Raw genomic sequence first — 20,322 nt, forward strand, 5'->3', positions numbered from 1 at the left:
ATTCCCAGTTCTTTCAGCTTCTCCCCCTGGGGCTTTGTTTCTAGTCCCCTAATCATCCTTGCTGCTCTCCTCCAAACCTGTTTGTTTGTCTGCATTCTTCTTAAAGTGCAGTGTCCAGAACCAGCCGCAATATTCAAGATGAGGCCTAACCAGTGCCAACAACAATCCCAAGATCCTTGTCGCATGTAGTACTGCTGATCCAAGTATCCCCCATCTTATATAACTGTGCATTTAGTTTCTTTTTCCTAGGTGTAGAACTTTGCCCTTATCCCTGTTAAATTTCTTTCTGTTGTTTTCAGCCCAATGCTCCAGCCTATCAAGATACCCTGTGAACGTCTTTCAGGGTATTAGCTATCCCTCTCAATTTTGTATCAGCTGCAAATTTAATAAGCATTCCCTGCACTTCCTCATCCAAGTCATTAATAAAATGTTGATGAGCACTGGGCCCAGGACTGAGCCCTGCAGTAGCCCACTCATTACCTCACCCCAGTTTGAGAAAGAACCATTAATAAGCACTTTTTGAGTACGATTCTGTAACCAACTGTGGATCTGCCTGGTAGTTGTTCCATCCAGCCCACATTTAGCTAGCTTGCTAATCAGAATATCATGGGGTACTTTGTCAAAAGCTTTGCTGCAGTTGAGATGTATTATGTCCACAGAGTTCCCAAGTCTACAAGGGAAGTTACCTGATCAAATGTATTGGTGTTTTTTATTATGCTGTTTATGTTTATTTATTATGCAACCACATGATGAAGGGCAGTACAGAAATATGTAAATAGAATAGACAAAATAAACGTAAAGCAGTATAGTGTCAATATAATTAAACAGTGTTTAATGCTAAAAGCTATGCAGTATGATTTTGTCATTATGTCATATCTTATGTTACATGTTAATTTAAAAATCTAAATAAAAATAATCAGAAATAAAATATAGGGTGATTGTGGCATCCTTCTGGCACAACAGACTTCTGCTTGAGCAAATATAGGGACCTACTCTTCCTTTCTTCCCTCCTGCCACCCATTCACCTGCACCCACCTGGACATAAAGGGAAAGTTGCCCTAAGTTAACATTAGTATGTATGTGCAAATGAAGAAGTACTGCCAAATTCTATTTAAAAATTCCTTTATTAACCTGAATATATATAAAAAAGACAAGTTGTCTACCTTCATAGGAGTTCTTGCTTTATGTGGAAACAAAATATTTTACAAAGTGAAAAAATAAATACCTTTTGGAGTAAGGTTTATATGCTAATGTGCCATAAAAAAGTAGAGCTTTAATATTTTGACAAAATGTCTGTGCAAAGAAACAAATGCATACACACATTACTGCTACATTAAGGCAATATGAAAAGTATATTCAGAAAGTCTTGGTAAAGTGACTTTTCTAGCTTTCTTTTTAGCTAGTATTGCACCCAAACACGGTCATCTAGTTTTCAATATTTTGGAGCATTCACTAGCTGACCAAAGTCCAAAATGCCCAGAAATAGGATTTGTAGTAGAAGGTAAGACAGATTAAAGAATAATTTAACACAACTGCATTTTAGAAAACCATATTAAGGTTATACTGTTTGAGGATACATTTCTCCCAACACAAGGCAGATAAACAGAAACAAGTACAAGAGAAACAACTGACTCTTGTAAGAGAAAAATGTTTCTACAGATTTCAAAGTTACTTTTTTAAAACATATGTATGTATTTCAACATTTTCTCAGGAGGTGCTTAACAAGCTTCAAAGTTTACTCAATTTTTTACAGTATTTTTGCAAGTTATCTATTTTGGCTGAAACAAAAAACTATTTGCTTAAAGCTTTGCAATCTTAGGTTCTTAAAGACACAGATTTAAAAATAAAAATAGTTTCTTCAGTGAGACTAAAAGCAGAAACTAAGTTACTGTGCTACAACTGATGTAGATATTAAAAACTAGTTTTGCTAAAAGGTAAATGGAGTGATCATGCTAAATAAAGTAACTTTAAAAACAATCTTTATAAAATGCAAAAACAGGCTATGTTGCCCCTGCTGGATACTAAAGTAACCTGTCATCTGTCCTCTTCTCAGAATTTTTTGAATATTGCCATTTTATAAATAAATGTTGTTTCAGGTAACATGAGGTTGTCTACAAGTCATTGACAGTATAGCCATAAAACATATTCTCAAAACACTCTGAACAGAGACTTGTTTCCCTATTCTTCCCCCTCCCCCCCCAATAGTTTTGTAGCCGCCATTCTAACTATAATTGCTGGCAGATGCTGAAGTTGACTGCTCACCTTCACCATCATTGTTGGAGTAAACATTAGTGCAGTATTTTGGAAGTACAAGATATTTTAGAAGCTTGTATAGTGTACATCTTCCAGTGATAACATGGAGGTCATATTACCATCAGATTAAGCAGACTGGTGTGGGTAGGCAAATACACATGCTGGACGTGCTCTACTCGAGATCTGCAAACTGGACATGACTAGAAGGAAAAACAGAAGTTGGAACATTTCTTCACTGTTGTTAATAACTCTGTGTCTAACATAACAGTTTATCAGTTCACACAACCAGAAGGTTCTAATATTCACTGAATAAGTTTTTAAAAACACTTATCATGAAAGCAAGACTTATCAGTTTTATAAGAATATGTTCATAACTACAACATATATGCTTCCATTGACAATTTTCAGAATATAAGGTAGAGATCACATGATCTCAATGCAAGATGCTATAAAATGTAACAAATGTGAAGTTCCAAAGCATTTCCAGCTCATGCCTGACACTTTTACAGTTTTCATCTAAATTTTTGTTGCTTACCTGGTAGGCTGAGTCTAGCCAGTGTGATTAAGGACTGACAGGGCAGGCAGTGTTTTGACCACTACTAGCGAATAGCTCCCCCTTTTCTCAACAGTATCCCAGACAGTGCAAGGCCATGCACAGTTATTAAATGCCACAGACTGATTTTCCCCTCTATACCTTTAGTGCAATTCTGTATTTTGTCAATAGTTTTGATAGTTTTAATTATGGAAAACTGCAATTTATGTTGAAAGATAATGGCTGAGTCTGCACATCACATTATAGCAAAGTTTAAAACAAACTGTGGTTTAATGGGCATGAGCAGCATGCTGGTGTATAGCTGGCTTGTCCAAACTTGGGCTAGTAGTTTCTCTCCAAACAAACCATGAATGGTAGCCAAAGCTTCTGGATTACTACTCATGGCTTACCTGGAGGAAACAAGCCACAAGCCCAAGTTTGGACACTACAACAAGTCACACTTCTCATTCACATTAAGCCACAGTTTGTTTTACACTATACTTTCATGGGATGTGCAAATCAAGTCAATACTTTAACTTGCAATGTGATGTTGACTCTTATAGTTACCTGCAACTGTGTGGCACATGATTCACAGCATACAGTGTGACCACATGGACAAAACGTTGAATTTATTTCTTCTTCACAGCATACCATGCATAGTAAAGATTCTTTAAGCTTCCGTAACTTTTCTTGAAGACTTTTCATCTGCTGGCAGTTGAGACCCTCACAGCTGTCACAGTTCATACTGCTTTCTGGAGACTTCAGGGGAGAACTAGGTAGGCTCTGGTCACTTCTTGAAACAAGATCAACAATGCCAGCATTGTAAAGGGTCCGCCTTGCATGATCATAAGCTTCCTTAGATGTCCGCTTAATATCAAACACATACTTTTTGCCAAGATTAATATTCTCATTCAGGAACAAGGAAGCTAAGTGACCCTTTAAGTCTCGACTGTACTGCATCATGACAGCACTAGTAACTGTGTCACACCTGCCGATAGAGAAAAACACAAATACAACTCAGTCAAACTGAATAAAAAGTAGAAATTCTTGGTGCTATTTAATCAGGGAATTCTAACACTATAACTGTAATGAGAACAAGGAAGATATTCTAAAAACAAAATGGCATTCTTAGTTGAATACTTTCTTTCCCAAAAGAGAATTTCAAATGGATTGTTACTGGCTTGTTAAATCAGAGCTGCATGAGAAATTAGATTAATGGTATGGTTAGGAAGTGTTAACTTTATCTTGTGTTAGTAGGACATATTTCTTCAACCACTCCTTCCCACTTCAGAAAGAAAAAGAACATTCCCAACCATAAAATCTATTCAGGTGGATACCGCAGTACAATAAAATGAAGCTTTTTATTCCACAATAAAGTTTACACTATGGTTTGTTGTTGTTATGTGCCTTCAAGTCGATTACGACTTATGGCGACCCTATGAATCAGTGACCTCCAAGAACATCTGTCATGAACCACCCTGTTCAGATCTTATAAGTTCAGGTCTGTGGCTTCCTTTATGGAATCAATCCATCTCTTGTTTGGCCTTCCCCTTTTTCTACTTCCTTCTGTTTTTCCCAGCATTATTGTCTTTTCTAGTGAATCATGTCTTCTCATGTGTCCAAAGTATGATAACCTCAGTTTCATCATTTTAGCTTCTAGTGACAGTTCTGGTTTAATTTGTTCTAACACCCAATTATTTGTCTTTTTTGCAGTCCATGGTATGCGCAAAGCTCTCCTCCAGCACCACATTTCAAATGCGTTGATTTTTTCTCTCTTCCCTTTTTTTCACAGTCCAGCTTTCACATCCATACATAGATATCGGGAATACCATGGTCTGAATGGTCCTGAGTTTAGACACTATGGTTATACCAGATAAAAACAAACTTGAACGCTTATGTAGGACTTAGTGCAACTATTCATTTCCATTTTGAAGTGGTTTTGTATTCTAGAAATACAAACCTGTAAAATGCATGTGTTTCTGTTATTGCTCTGTACAGTCCACTAGCTGCTCTGGTGCTGATCATCTTGAAAAGGTGAACTATACTATTGCCAGATTCCTTTGTGACAGTCAGGTACACATTCTTCCCAGATTGCGTTGCCATTTGTACAACTGGGTAAGCAATTCTAAAAAAATAAGAAAAAAATTAACAGAACACCTGTACAGCTACCCTAAAAGCGCTGTAATGAACAACTAGAGACCAGTTATGGACTGGTAGTGCTAAGTTAAGATTAATATTAAAGCTAAAACCAGTCTGATTTTATTTAAGAATTTATCAACTGTTTCCCAACAAATGTTTCAGAAGCATATAAGCATATCAAGAGAACAGATATAGTAAAAATATACATACATAAGTCTAAAAAAAAAGTTTTAAAATAATTAAATTACAAGATCCCATATGGCACAAAATGTAAAATGGCTTAGTCGCTCTTCAGGGAAAGCCCTCTTAAAAAGTTAAATTTTCAACAGCTCTTGAAAGCAAAACTGCTAAGTGGTTGACTGATTTCACTTTGAAGCCAATCCCAGGGAGCAGGAGCCACAACACTAAAGGCCTGGTTTCTAGTCAATGTCAGGCATACCTCTGTGGCATACAGAATTCGAACAATAGCCCATCAGAGGAATGCAACTGTCAGGTAGGGGTATATGGGTCAAGGCATTTCCTCAAGTAATCTGGTTCCACATCATGCACAAGCAAAATCAGCTACAACTATTGTGACAACTTAATTTATAGTAGAGGTGGGGAACTTCCAGCCTGTGGCCCCAATCAAGCCCACCAGGCCTTCCCATTTGGCCAAGCCACGCCCACCTACTCATATTTGACATCAGGTGAGGGGCAGATAAATGTGGGGCTTGGATGAAAGGGCTTTGCATTAACTGTCAATCAGCTGTGCCTGCAAAGCCTCTTGCCCAGTGTTTTCCAAGTGGCCAACAATTAGTCACTTGGGATGTGCTATACAAAGCGCTTTGCTAGCCTTGTGCTCAGCACTTCCTAAACACCAGGCACAGGACTTGCAAAGCAGTGCTTCCTAAGAGGAAGAGGGATGGAAGACGGGCAATGACAAGTCCCGTTGCCGAAATCCACTCGTGATGTTGGATGTCACTCATTGTTCTCTATGCCTCTTACAATAGCCGAATCAAAACAGACATGTAGCCAACAACTCTTCTGAACCTTTTACAGAGCCTTATATGTTTATTAGGCATTTATTACCTGTTGATGGGAATGAAGTCATCTTTACACATGGCAATGCCCTCAGGACCAACACCAATGAAAAGTTTTTGCCCTTCGCCGTCTCTAACAGAATGCCACTCCACCCCATAGTTCTCCAGTGTTGACATAATCTGTAAAACCTGATACTCTGCTGAAGCTTGGGTGAGGCCTTCAAGTTCCTTATGCTTTGCAGTAATACTGTAGGTACCAAAAAGTTCAGAATAGGTTAATCATTCATTAGCAATGGCAAGATATTCCTTAAAAGACAAATACTGGCTTTTAACAAAAAGATCTCAAATGGTATTCATTTTTGTTTTTAAGGATAATACTAGAACTCGTGGACATTCAAAGAAGCTGAATGTTGGAAGATTCAGGACAGACAAAAGGGAGTACTTCTTTACTCAGCGCATAGTTAAACTATGGAATTTGCTCCCACAAGATGCAGTAATGGCCACCAGCTTGGACGGCTTTAAAAGAAGATTAGACAAATTCATGGAGGACAGGGCTATCAATGGCTACTAGCCGTGATGGCTGTGCTGTGCCACCCTAGTCAGAGGCAGCATGCTTCTGAAAACCAGTTGCCGGAAGCCTCAGGAGGGGAGAGTGTTCTTGCACTCGGGTCCTGCTTGCGGGCTTCCCCCAGGCACCTGGTTGGCCACTGTGAGAACAGGATGCTGGACTAGATGGGCCACTGGCCTGATCCAGCAGGCTCTTCTTATGTTCTTATGTTCTTATGATACATAGTTCAGCAATTTCTTGTCCTAATTTAAATGTAAGCTATTGTGCATTATTTAGGATTAAGACTTTATAGGCCGACAAATTAAACATTTGTTGATAAGATTAGGTGCCTTAAGAAAAATGAGATAATATAGTTTGTTGAACTATAAAAGTGACCTCGTGTTTTAAAGCTCTAAACTCTCATTGGGGAACAAGCTCACCAAAGTTAAACAATTCTAAATATTACTCAGTTCAATGGGAGAGATGCTAATTCTCCCACTGACACCAGGCCATTTAAAAAACATTTTATTTCATCAGTCTGAGGATCAGGAATGATATATTCTCCATTAGAGTAATGCACCAGTAACAATTAGCTTCAAAAATTAACATCCTTAGATCTAATAAGTATTATAGAAAATGAAGAAGTCTTAGAATTAGGTATGTTAACATGAAGCCTTCAAATAAAAATGTGTAATTCGCAGTGATTTTGTCACCAATGTGCATTTGAAGAAGTATTTCAGCTGTGTTATGTTCCTAGAAAACAAGCCCTCTTACCTGTCCAAAACTGCAGTGGTAAGCTCCTTTGCACAGAACTCTTCATAGTGATATTTGGCAGTATTTTGATTATAATCACCAAACTTCAGTTGGGCAAGCAGTGCACTAAGTTCTATTGCATGCTCAGAAGAACACTGAATATTACCAGCCAGAAGATCCTCTTCTATATGTAAGAAAAACATGCGCCTAAAATGAAATGAAGTAAAAAAAATTATGTAGAAAGTAAAATACAGAACTTGCTCACCATGTGACACCATTCTTTCTTCTTGCTTAATACATTTTACAAAATATTGTTCCAATTTCTCTAACTGAAAGAATGTGAAAATAAACTGCAGAATAACAAAGTTATCTGGAATGAAATGACATTGAAATATAAAGACAATATTAAAGGACTAAGCTTTAGCAGGAGTGAGTATTCATTCAAAGTTTACAGGAATAAAATGGTACTTTAGAGGGGTTTAATTAGGAAAATGTGTTTTACTTGTGACTTCTCACATTGCTGATGATCCACAATGAAGGACAATGTTGACTTAAAAAGAATGAAGCGCAATGAACACCATTATCAACTGACAGAGATATTTCCTCTGAAGATCAATGATTTAGGAAGCATATGGAATTGAAGGCTTTAAAGTAAAAAAAGGCAGAGAATTGCTTCAACATGAACAGAGTACACCTAGCTGACAGAAGTTGACTTTCAAGCTTTTGTCCACACTGAGCATTTCTCAGACACAAAGGAAGGGAAGAAGAAATCTGTCATGAGCCTATTAAGTATCTGGTGATAGGCAATAAGTAATCTCACACGATACTGGAAATACAGTTGAGCCTATTAATATTTAAGTGCATTGTGAATGTTTTTAAAAAATCTATTTTAAAATAATAAATTAACATTCTGGCCAATGTTGGTTATACTCATGAGAATGCAGGCATGACAATCCTGTACCAATTTGTGAGCCTAGAAACATTTACATACAACTAATACAAGACAGGCACCAGATTATGCACAAAGAACTCTCATGAGTACTGTTAGGTTTTTATCCATTTCCCAGGAAAAGAGAAAACCTAAAACACATGGGTTGAGATCCAAAAGAGCCCTCTTTTCCCCCTGAACCTTACCCTAGACCAGTGGGTCCCTTTAGAGTAGCCTATTCCCTGGTGCAAGGGGATGAGTTGGAAGGAGTGCAAGAATTGTGCACTCCTCCCCCCATATGCATATAGTAGTGTACTGAGACACAACTTGGGGAGAGAGAGTAGAATATGGTATCAGTGAAGGAAATGAGCAAGAATTTATCTAGATCAATGTGCAAGAATCTAAGCAGATGGAAAGTATATAGGATTGTAGTTTATTACACAATACCTTTTAGCCATGTCATATCAATACACTGGCAGAGGAGGCAAGATTCCCAAGCCTAGTTCAACACTGTTGATTAATGAGTGGAAAGGTTACTACCGGCTGTTCAACTATGCCTCATATAGTTAATGTATTCAGCACTTGCTTCAACAGCCGCCACATTTTATTGCACTTAGATAACACACAAACGCTTACATAGCCAAATATGTTCAGATTGCAAATTACACGTGAGAAATACCTTGAGCATGCAAATTTAACAAGCCATTTTAAATCCAGCAAGCTGTTTGAAACCACGTATTAAATTTAAAATAGCTCACTGGACAGGGCAATATTCTGAATTTATGCCTTCAGATGTAAAACTAAACTTCAGTTCTTAATTAAATAATTAATGCACTAGATGTTATAATGTAAAATTAAATGAACTGGTTTTGTCATGCCCTTTAGTTCTCAGACCACTCACTATAAAAAGGTTATTTTATTCCAGTAGGAAAGCTAATTGCATTGTTGTTGAACTTTAACATGAAATTTTAAATGATAAAATTTAATACAAGAAGTAGCACTTGTTTACTCAATGTCAACATTGCTTGCTATTCCAAAGGTATTTTAGACTTGTTACTTGTTTCACAAAAAGCCTCAACCACAAAAGCAGAACTTTCTTCTCTGAGACAACTATTTCAAACCAGACAGGAGTTGAATTTCTCCAGAAACTCGGCTTTCTTCCAATGCAGCAAGTCATTCAGTACAACAGCCTAGCAGCTATTAACAAAGGTTACTTTCAGTCAATGACCTCTAGTTACATTGTTGATCTCTAGAGCAGCAGCCATACATCCTTCCTTGAAGCCAGAAACTGTTAGCAAGTACAACACAGCCGCACCCAGAACAAGTTTTGAGATTCAACTTTCACATTACAACTCATTATAATTACAAAGCAATTATAGAAACTCCTTTTAAAAGAGTATACATTAATTTCTCTCTCCCACTTTTTAACAATATAAAGTAACTGCATATATTGAAACATTTGAACTTTGCACATGGACCTGGAATAAACGTGTTTACCACATATAAGACCATGAAATTTCAGCTGGCACATTTTTTGGACTTTTTTCTGGCTATGAATTACTATAGCAGAATACAAACAAATTTGCTACTGTTGAAATCAAAGCTTGAAGAATTATTCAGCCTATCAAGTTAAAACAGCAGAACACCCATCAAGGCTTCACACTTAGTGTTATATTCTCAAGCCTATTAAAAACAATTTCATGGATTAAGACAAATCAGAACAGATCATTACACCTTCAAAATCCAATATAATTCAGATTTATGTGGAGAGTGGTTTAGGCTTGAACTCTTGAATTGATACCAAAACCCTCTCATACCAGCCAGCTCTTGAATCCCTCAAACATATAAAGGTAAAGGTGTCCCCGCACTTGTAGTGCGAGTTGTTTCCCACTCTTGGGGTGACGTCTTGCGACGTTTACTAGGCAGACCATATATATGGGGTGGGATTGCCAGTTCCTTCCCCGGTCTTTCTTTACCCCCCAGCGTATGCCGGGTACTCATTTTACTGACCACGGATGGATGGAAGGCTGAGTGGACCTCGACCCCTTTTACCAGAGATTCGACTTCCTCCTTCCCTTGGAATTGAACTCCGGCCATGAGCAGAGCTTCGGCTGCGTTACCGCCACTTACCACTCTGCTTCTATTTGCAACACATATTCACAATGGGTGATACTAGATTAAGTTGTTATTTTTCAGTATTAGCATATTGCTTATCTACAAAGATAATCAAGATTATGCAAATAAAAGGAACTGATCCTTTCTGTGCGCTCCAAAACTTCCACTTCTTTTTTCACTGGCACAGAGTAGATAAGGATGAGATGTTAACATCAAACCTCTTAAGCCTGAAAGAACATATAAAGCCACCAAAACAAGTTCTTTTTAAAATTTACTTGTACTCACTTTGGAGCTAGCCTAGCACTATAGCATTTATAGCAGGCCAAAAAACTGCTGATGTATTGAGATATGACTATAACTTCTACTCTTCACTGTGCAAGCCTAGCACAAAAATTAAAATATTTTATTGTCACTGGAAATGATTAAAAGTCCCAGACAGCTGTAAGCCAGTCTTTGCATAGCACCACAGAACTGTACCAGCATTAAAAAAAGTTCCCCAACTTATATAGCACAGTATTGTTTTACAAGCAAATATTGAGCAAAGATTCATGTAAGAAACACTCTTCCAGCACATGCAAAGGAAGCTTGACAATAACTTAATGAACACATGAAATGCAACTCAGGAGATTTGTGCACACTTAAGATACAGGACCCTCCTCTTCAGATGCACACCATTGCCATAAGTTGTAATCAACTTGAAGGCACATAAGACACACACAAGATACAGGATGCAGTCCAAATATTAAGAACCCCATAGATTACTTCAGAAATATTCCAGTCCATTCTATGAGCCTATATGCCACAAGGCAGTGACTAGCGAGTTTTACTAGTTAGTAGCTTGCCTGGCAAATGATTAAGTCACTGAATAACATTATATACAAAACACCATGAATGCCTTCATAGAACACCTGTGATTATCTCCAACTATCTAGCAGACTACAGTTTGGAAAGCATTTTTCTACAATAAGCAAATATCTTTTAAAAAAATCTTCACCATCCTACTGGAACATTTCATCTTAAGCATTTTAAAGTCTGTGTGAAATTTTACCATGAAAAGTACTTAAAGAGGTACTATAGTGAGGAAATGTTGAGCCAAGTGTATTTTAAGAGTGTAATTACACCATTTTTGTGAATGCTTGACTTCAAGTTTAAGATGAAGACCACTATATATTTCCTAAGGGGGAAAACAGCTGTTTTCTCTTTGTGGTTTGAAATGGGGCCTACAGTTGTTTGAATCATACTGTAATATGATACCAGAGTTCTGTAAGTTGAAACACTGGGAGGAAGAGTTTCCTGCTATGAACATTTTAAAATGACCGGCAGTAACACCGCTAAGAGGTTATTATCGGGCACTGCAGCCAATGCTTTGTGTTTCTTCCACTTGTAGAAAGGTTTCTGTAATGAAAAAAGATACTACCAGGTCCCATATCAGAACATAAACTGTTACAGTAGTTTTTATTCTCCATAATAAGTACTACTTTCCAGTAAGACCATAACTTCAGATTCAACTCTACAGACATGCTGAAAGTCACAAGCTGACCTTATACTGTGGTTGCATATATTCAAAATAATGTGAGAACAGCTCTCACTGGGAGTTCTTCCTTTACCTTGTCTGTTCTTGCAAGATGAGATGGGGCTCCACAAAGAACTTGACACGCAATTTCATTCTGTAAGGAGGGAGACCATCCATCTGCTGGGATATTCTGTTTCGCAAATTCAGCCACAAATTCTCTCCTTTGCTGCCTGTGAACTGGAGTCCGAAGTAATCAACTTCTATAATCCCCAAACGTCTACAAACCTAATTAAAAATTGAAGCATCATAAAAGTTAGCATGAAACCCATCATGGAGGTAGCATAGCAAAACACAAGTTCAATGAGCTAGTGAACGAGGTAGCCTGCAAAACAGCAATATGCCATTTAATATTGGTGGAGCTCATAAATACTCCAAGTGTCCATCTAAATATGAACAAACCTGATCAAGACTGCTCTTACGGTGTTAGGCTAAAGCCTTTAGCAATAATGATCTATCTATCTAACTAAGCATGTTGTAAACACCAAAACCAATAATCTATTAGATACTTAGATCTTCTCCAAATTAACAAATGTATTAACAGTTGGGTATATGCACTGGGTTAAATGACCACAAACCATGGATGCAGGTGGACCATTGCATAAACTTACACACACACACACACACACAGAGAAAGCTGACAGTTCAATAACCACTCGGTCACATGTGGCATGGACATTACATCACGTGGTATCAATGAACAGGAAAGCACTGCAGTGTTTCGTTACCACACTCGTCGCAAAAAAAATGTAATCGTTTGTCCACACTGCCGGACAAGTATTCCCCAAGTGGTGTGATACCATTTCGGGGGAGGCAGTCCAATCACCTGCCATCGCCCCAGTGTAAAGTGCCACGTGGCTGGTGCTGCTAAAACTGGGTTTAGGGGAATTTTCACGATGAGAGGGAGGGAGCAGCAGTTCACTGCCAACGCGTGGGAAGCATCAGGACTATCAGCGCCGCCCCAGGCTCCACAGCTCGGAGGCCGTTATATCCCCCCTCCCACGTTTCTCTTCTTCCAGCCTGATCCTGAGCTGCTCTGCCCATTCCATTAAGTACGGGAAAGGGCGACGGCGGGTATTCGACACTCCTCGCCGCGTTAAACCAGCCTTCCCTTTGGTGCCTGTGAATGAGTGTGAGATTGGGGGGGGGGAGAGGAAGCAGGAGAGAAAAAGAGGAGACAATGTCATCTGGACGTGAGCGGAGAATCTCGAGCCGAAGGGGAAAACGCGCGAGAGCATCCCAGTTGCAGCTCACGGGTAGCGGCCGTGAGATCCCTCAACGACCATTCGTGACCAAACAGGGGGTGGGGGCGAAAGAGAGTGAACGCGCGCGGCTCTTCACCTGGTTGAGGCAGTCTTCGCCGTTGGCTTTGGCCTCTACCTCCACCTCCATCACCACCGCATCCGGCCTGGTCACATAGCACAGCATGGCCGCTGCCTCGTCGCGAAGACGCACACTGAAGTCCCAACTATTACCTAACTGGCCGCCCGCCCACCCCCGACAGCACCCTCTTCCCACGCTCAAATCTTTTTGCTTTGAGACTAACGGCAGTTACCGCTCCTATATCTCCTCGGTCTGCTCCCTCCCGCCTCAGACCCCGCCCTCAGACGAAACCTAACCAATACGCGCGCGCTGTTCTATTTACATGCAGCCAACTAAGCCAACCAAAGTGGTGCTGCCATGAGGGATGGGGAGCCGGTCAAGGCAGTTTGTTATTGTCGAAAAGCTGTACCTTAACAGAGGTTGATAAGAGAATCTCGAGCCGAAGGGGAAAACGCGCGAGAGCATCCCAGTTGCAGCTCACGGGTATCGGCCGTGAGGTCCCTCAACGACCTTTCATGACCAAACAGGGGGTGGGGGCGAAAGAGAGTGAACGCGCGCGGCTCTTCACCAGGTTGTTGACCACAAACAATGGATGCAGGTGGACCATTGCATAAACTTACACACACACACACACACACACACACACAGAAAGCTGACAGTTCAATAACCCAGGGGCGTAACTACCTGGGTGCGGGGAGTGCGGACCGCACCAGGGTGACACCATGAGAGGGGGTGTCACCCAGAGCCGCACCCCCGCCCCTAGGCACAAGGAAGCGGGGCAGGTGGACAGCGGAGAGCTGCCCTGTTCTGTTCGTGCGGCGCGCGCACAGCGCGCTAGCACGTGAGGGAGGTGTGAGCGTGAGCGCTGTGAGCGAAGGGCGCTGGGCGCTGGGCGTCATTGCAGTGACTGTTACCAGGCTGAGGCACGTGAGGAAGGCGTGAGGGAAGGGCGCAGGGTGGATCTCCCACGCGACGGGGCCTCAACTCCAGCGGCGTTGCAGCCTGTTGGGCGAGAGAGGATCATTTGCCACGGCCATTGGAGGGTTGAGCTGCTTTTCTTTTGGAGTTCCAGACAGCCGCGTCTATTGCCCGCGTTCCAATGGCTCTGGCGTCATCACCTGCCATGAGGGATGGGGAGCCGGGCAAGGCGGTTTGTTATTGTCGAAGGGCTATAGCTTAACAGAGGGGCTTGTGGGTCTCCATTGTACATCTTAGAATCCTCCATGTGCGGGGCAAGAGTGTTAGCAGGGAATAGGAATCATTAAAAAAACGGAAATGAAAGCTGGCCCGTATAATATGGCGAAGAGGTAGTGCGTAGTTTTACAGCGCTCAGGAAGCAAGTTATTAAACTGAAGATCATCGTATATGTTCATTTCTTTAACTATTACCAATTTCTGTTAACACACACACACTGGTAAGGCACATCCAAAATACATAAAATAAATCAAGTTTTTGTATCCTGTTAGGCACTGATGGGAAATCAGATCGTCGGAAGAAGGGCAGTATTGGAAAAAAATACTTCCAAGGGTAAAATCCTATTCATACTTGCCTATCACTAGAAAAGACAATAATGCTGGGGAAAACAGAAGGGAATAGAAAAAGAGGAAGGCCAAACAAGAGATGGATTGATTCCATAAAGGAAGCCACAGACCTGAACTTACAAGATCTGAACAGGGTGGTTCATGACAGATGCTGTTGGAGGTCACTGGTTCATAGGGTCGCCATAAGTCGTAATCGACTTGAAGGCATATAACAACAATACTTGCCTAAGAGTCAGTTTCGTTGAATTACTTCTGAGTAGACATGCATAGGATTGCACTGTTAATAAGCTAACAGCAATTATTACAGCGAATATAATCTGAAATTTGGTATGTAACAGGCCATATTTATTGAACAGATAAATCATAATGAAATGATGTTTAACTCCAGTTTTCTTGGAAACGCCGCATCTATAATGTGGGAGCTACTGGTGATATACTGAGCGAGCAGAGAAAAAGTAAAATGTGGGAATATAAGAGTATGTCTCTGTATAATTTTTGATATACAATTATTCTGACTCACTTGGCACAACTGTCCTCCTGAATCAGAAGTTTCTGGCTGCTGAAGGATTTTTTCCCTATCATTAGACAATAGATTTTGATTAAACCAAAGTGGTAGGTTGCATCACTCAGACAAGATTTTAGTGCCAACTGAAAAAGACTAATCAAGACGTCTTAAGTTCCTATTGATAAGATTAATCAGGACTGTAAGAGTTAGGTCTTTGTTTTAACTTTGGAACTGCAAGTAAGCTTGGTCATACTGTGTACATTTCTTGCTTAAAAAAATACTTGAAGGAAAATGCAGATAAGCTGTGAAACCTCATGTCTTCCCAAATGTTCTCTTAATCCAGGGAAGGCAAAATAAACAATACCATAGAGGTAATTTAGTACCTAGATAAACTGAATTGGCTTCTTGCATCATCTAGAAGCCATCACTATACAGAGACCATAACTGGCCATCACAGTTCACATTCAAACTGACTCCCATGTATATATGCTGGTTCAATAAATTCACCTCAATAAATCTAAAGTAGCTTTCATTCAGATAAAAGGATTGGTTCTCCTTCACAATTAAATTTAAGACTTCACTATTTAATATTCACTATTAAATTTAAGAGTTTAGGGTTTGGGCGACAGTTTGGAGAATACTGCCAAAATAAGATGTGAAAGATTATGTATGTGGCAGGATACAGTTGTCTTTTTATCTTGTTTTTAAGGTAAATTTTATTGAATGTTGTTTTCATTTCTATTTTACTATTTTAAAAATCAAATCCCAGCAAAACTAATTTATGGACTTTTTCATATTAGTATTATTCAAATTTGTAGACATATTCCACCATATCCATGACTATTCTTCCATTATATAATTGCCCCAGCATCAACTATTATCAATTTAAGTTCCCATTTCTTTTTATCTTTGTTAACAGAATTAATTTTATATCTAGTATTAGTAGAACCCAATACAAATTTCCCATTAGCCCATTAATGTAATCCAAAATGATTAGCTGTTTAAAGCATTCCACAATAAAAGATGTATTTGGGAAGTACAGAGCACACAACATCCCTTGTCTGGAAACACGACTAGACTAATGCCTCCACATCTTTTTAAATTACAGCTTGGTCCCATAATATTATCAAAGTTCTGAAAATCCAGGATGGCCTGCAGGTCTATTATTATTATTATTATTATTATTATTATTATTATATCCCGTCCCTCCTCCCAGAAGAAGCCCATGGTGGCAAACAAAAAATATATTTAAAAATAAAATTTTAAAACATCTTTAAAAAAAATCTAAGAACAGATGCATCTAAAGATGCAGACTAGGATAAGATCTCTACTTAAAAGGCTTGTTGAAAGAGGAAGGTCTTCAATAGGCGCCAACAAGATAACAGAAATGGCGCCAGTCTAATATTTAAGGGGAGGCACTTCTAAAGGGTAGGTGTCACAACACTGAAGCTCTGTTTCCTATGTTGTGTGGGACGGACTTCCTGATAAGATGGTAGCTGCAGGAGGGCCTCACCTGCAGAACGCAGTGATGAACTGGGCATATAAGGGGTAAAGTGATCTTTCAGGATATGTTGGAGCAATTTCATCTTGCAGCTGTCCTGGGCAATGATACTTTGTTCTCTCAGGCCTGTCCAGACAGCAGCCCTAACTTATAATAGCTACTCAGCAACAACAAAAGGCCACATAACCCAAACACAGGAACTAGACCCTGCACATCCACCAGTGCCAATTGTGTTCCCATATCTGTCCTGGCAACATTATCACAGATCCTTACAATATCAGGGGCTCATTCACCTGCTCATCTTTCAGTGGGGCATATGTTGTCTACCTACCACCAATGCCCTTCTGCTATTTTTTGCAAGACAAACAGGCTAGTCTCTTATGCAATGCAAAAAAAAAAGTTGGCACAAAACAGATATCAGAAACCACAACGGTAACATTTTACTCTCTGAGGACACTCTGGAAACTTTAAGGACATGGGAGAATCCAGCATGAGGTTGCTGAATTAGAACTAATAATGGTGCTTGATGAGATGGTTTCATTTGGGGTCTGAATAAAGACAATGGTTTCCTCTTCCACTGGAGGTGTTAACATACTTGACAGTGCTAAGATGATTGCATTATCACTTATTACACCTGTTGTGAAAGGTCGCTGCTCATTTAAGTTCTAATTGAATTGTTACAGACTACTTTTGCATTTTCTTGCCCTTTAACGTCATCCATTACAATAAATAAATAAAAAGCCTCCACACCTTTACCTGTCAAGGAGGATAACATTTTGTGCATCTGATAAAGTGGATTAGTTCACAGAAGCTTATGCCATGGTAAATATGCTTGCCTTTAATGTACCGCATGATGCCTTGTATATCTGGTTTCTTTTTTTATGTGTTACAGATGAATAAGGCTACCCCTCTGGAAGTTTATTTCAAAGGACTTAATCAAAAAAAGAGAGCTTCTGACATTGCCTATTTTGTGTGTATTCTCATATACAATTCTATCCTCTCATCCTGCATGTGATGGATTCTGTAGATTGGGGAAGCTTTGGGAGCTTTTTTATATATCTTTGGTTATTGTTGCTTGCAACTGCCGCCTAGTGGTGCCAGTTACACATCACAATAACCAAGGACATCATCATCATCATATAAAAACAGTCTCCCAGTGTCTGCAGTTTATAGAACTTGTGAAATGAAAGAATCCCTGAAAGGAGGGAGTGTCTGACACTGTTGGATAACAACTAAAGTTGATACTAGCCACTGTTGACAAGTTACTTGGTCAAGCAAAGGACCTAGTTTCAGTTTCATCAAAAGGAGAATCCCTACAGAGGATGCATTTATGTAGGCCAAGAGTGCACAACTCAATATCATTCTGAAGTCAGTTTTACATTTTTTTCTAACTCGAGACTGCAACACTGTGTTACCTGTAAAAAATATGGCACTTGACATTGTGCACCCCAATGCCCATGTTAGATGTCATTTGGGCAGGCACACAATTAATAAAGACATAGGTTAGCTACCACCAGTGGAGTTTGTGTCTTAGAAAGGCATTCTGTTTCTTAATATCTAGCAATAAAAATGGTGGCCAGGTGTACCTGGAAACCCTTCCTCTTAATCCCCTATTGTGGGTGCACCATGTTATCAATCAGTGGTGAGGGAAATACACTCTGCACTTGCTAAGGGACATTTTTATCTATTCTTACTACATATGTTCCTAATGAAAACATGTGCCTCAGCAGAGCTCTGGCACAAATTAAACCATCTCATTACTAATTACAGACACTCATTACCAATTTAGGCTCCCATAAAACACATGCAGAGTTATTTCAATATAGGGCAGCAGGCACATGCCCATTTCCAAGCCCAATGCCCCCTTGCTAGCAGTTAGGCTACAGCTTTATAGAATCCCTCAGAGCAGATAACAACCAACTCTGTTGGATTTCACAGACCAGACAGGGCTTTTTAAGGGGAGCACTGAGAGCAGTTGCCCTGGGCCTACATGTGGAGGGACTCACATATGAAGAGGCCACATCAACACTGGCATTGCTGCTTTGTTGCTACCTTCCAGAAGCAAGAGACCATGAAAACGTGTCATCTCCAGTCATCGCTGCTTTCACCAGTTGAACTGGGTCCCATTCCCCCCTCAGAGGCCATCAGCTCCACCTGCCTTTTGAGAAGGAGCAGCAAGACCATCTGCTCTGGGGGTAAAGGTATCAGTGTCACCCCTGTGCACCTGCCTACCATTATGGGAGTGAAAAGAAGACAGCAGATTACAGGCTACGTCTCCAAAAGCAAATGTCTTGCCCTGAAAATTAAAAAACTTCTGGCTGCATTATATTCACCTTGAAGGCTGGGCCACCACCAGGGTATTTCTCTGGGACTGCCAAAATCTGTTTTTTAAACTGCGAGCTGCCCATTTTCCTTCCAAACTGGTCATTATAAAAAGTTTGAAAAATTAAAGATTTGGTGCCTGAATTTCTTGTTTTCCCTCCATGTTCCTTTTTCTTTTCTTCTTGTGCTTTTTTAGATTGTACACCCAAGGACAGATAGTGTGTTATTGATTGTAAGTTTGTCTGGGAACTTTTCCATTTGAAGAACAGTATATATGCTTTGAACAAACAAACCAACAAACCATTTCCCTCCCCAAATCCCACTAACTTGAGCTCTGTAAACCTAATGGGGGAAATCACAAAACAAACTTGACAGTAAATGGTAATGTCCTTTTGCCATTATTGTACAAGCAACTGATGGAATCAGCTTCAACCCAACCAGGTAGTCAGATCTACAAGAGTGCCTTCCAGGCTCTCAGTGCCCCTCAGTGTCAGATTCTGATTGACCAGCAGACAAGCAGCTGTGTTGGTATTTCCATAGAATAAAGGTAGGAAATGGGGGGGGGGAGAGAAACAGGAGGATCCAGGGCCCAGGGATATAATCCTGGGAGGAAAAGGGTGTGCCTGTTGTGTGTAGTATTAATTTTATTTAGAAGTGATTTGGGTAAATTAATTTGCATGCCTTCTGTGAATTGGATGTTCTGTTGGAGCAGAAAATGGGGTTTGAAGGAACAGCATTATATTTTGGAGCTCATAAAGCCTCTACCTTTTATTGAGGTTCTTAAACAAAATGTTTGTCTTTTAGCCTCACCAGTTTGCCTTTTGTAAAATGGATGTTTTGCTGCAGTAGTAAATGATTATTCCACCCCTAAGGCAGCCATTTTCTAGCAGCGCCCACAGAGCACTTTCTCAAAATTTCAGATGTGGCCATGGGCCCAAAAAAGCCGAGGACCCCATGCATCATATTGGCAATTATAGTTTTTAGTATTTTAAAGGCATATAGAATTAAATTACCCTGCCAGGCTGTAAATAACATCCTCTTATACATGTGTGACTTTAAGAGAGATGGTTAAGAACATCAGAACATGAGAAGAGCCTGCTGGATCAGGCCAGTGGCCCATCTAGTCCAGCATTCTGTTCTCACAATGGCTAACCAGGTGCCTGGGGGAAGCCCACAAGCAGGACCTGAGTGCAAGAACACTCTCCCCTCCTGAGGCTTCCGGCAACTGGTTTTCAGAAACATACTGCCTCTGACTAGGGTGGCAGAGCAAAGCC

General features: G+C 40.0%; 1 protein-coding gene and 1 long non-coding RNA gene across 4 annotated transcripts; one reads left to right on the forward strand and one right to left on the reverse strand.

The window, feature by feature from the left end:
- Positions 1-1,105: 1,105 nt before the first annotated feature.
- Positions 1,106-13,996, reverse strand: MYLIP (myosin regulatory light chain interacting protein). 2 transcript variants are annotated; one of them, XM_061592628.1, is made up of 7 exons: positions 13,864-13,996; positions 11,894-12,084; positions 7,265-7,450; positions 5,993-6,190; positions 4,746-4,910; positions 3,353-3,773; positions 1,106-2,453 (listed from the first exon to the last, which is right to left on the reverse strand). In XM_061592628.1, the coding sequence occupies exons 2-7, from the start codon at positions 11,974-11,976 to the stop codon at positions 2,364-2,366; spliced, it is 1,143 nt and encodes a 380-aa protein (XP_061448612.1). In that variant the 5' UTR covers positions 11,977-12,084; positions 13,864-13,996; the 3' UTR covers positions 1,106-2,363. The 2 variants fall into 2 exon arrangements, with proteins under 2 accessions (XP_061448612.1, XP_061448603.1); XM_061592619.1 differs by lacking the exon at positions 13,864-13,996 and adding an exon at positions 13,198-13,378.
- Positions 13,485-19,192, forward strand: LOC133368419 (uncharacterized). Of its 2 annotated transcripts, none has more exons than XR_009758634.1 (3): positions 13,485-13,777; positions 14,646-14,706; positions 17,619-19,192. It is a non-coding gene; the product is annotated as an uncharacterized LOC133368419 (long non-coding RNA). The 2 variants fall into 2 exon arrangements; XR_009758635.1 differs by lacking the exon at positions 13,485-13,777 and adding an exon at positions 14,116-14,329.
- The last annotated feature ends 1,130 nt before the right edge of the window (positions 19,193-20,322 follow it).

The sequence above is a fragment of the Rhineura floridana genome, chromosome 1 (genome assembly GCF_030035675.1).
Source record: "Rhineura floridana isolate rRhiFlo1 chromosome 1, rRhiFlo1.hap2, whole genome shotgun sequence".
Taxonomy (NCBI): domain Eukaryota; kingdom Metazoa; phylum Chordata; class Lepidosauria; order Squamata; family Rhineuridae; genus Rhineura; species Rhineura floridana.

Excerpts from the sequence above, each read along its gene's own strand:
- MYLIP (XM_061592619.1), bottom strand. The coding sequence starts at position 13,284 with ATGCTGTGCTATGTGACCAGGCCGGATGCGGTGGTGATGGAGGTGGAG. Across the intron at positions 3,774-4,745 it reads GAAACACATGCATTTTACAG|GTGTGACACAGTTACTAGTG; the intron begins GTTTGTATTTCT and ends CTCTATCGGCAG. Across the intron at positions 2,454-3,352 it reads CATGTGCCACACAGTTGCAG|TCATGTCCAGTTTGCAGATC; the intron begins GTAACTATAAGA and ends TTTTCCTTCTAG.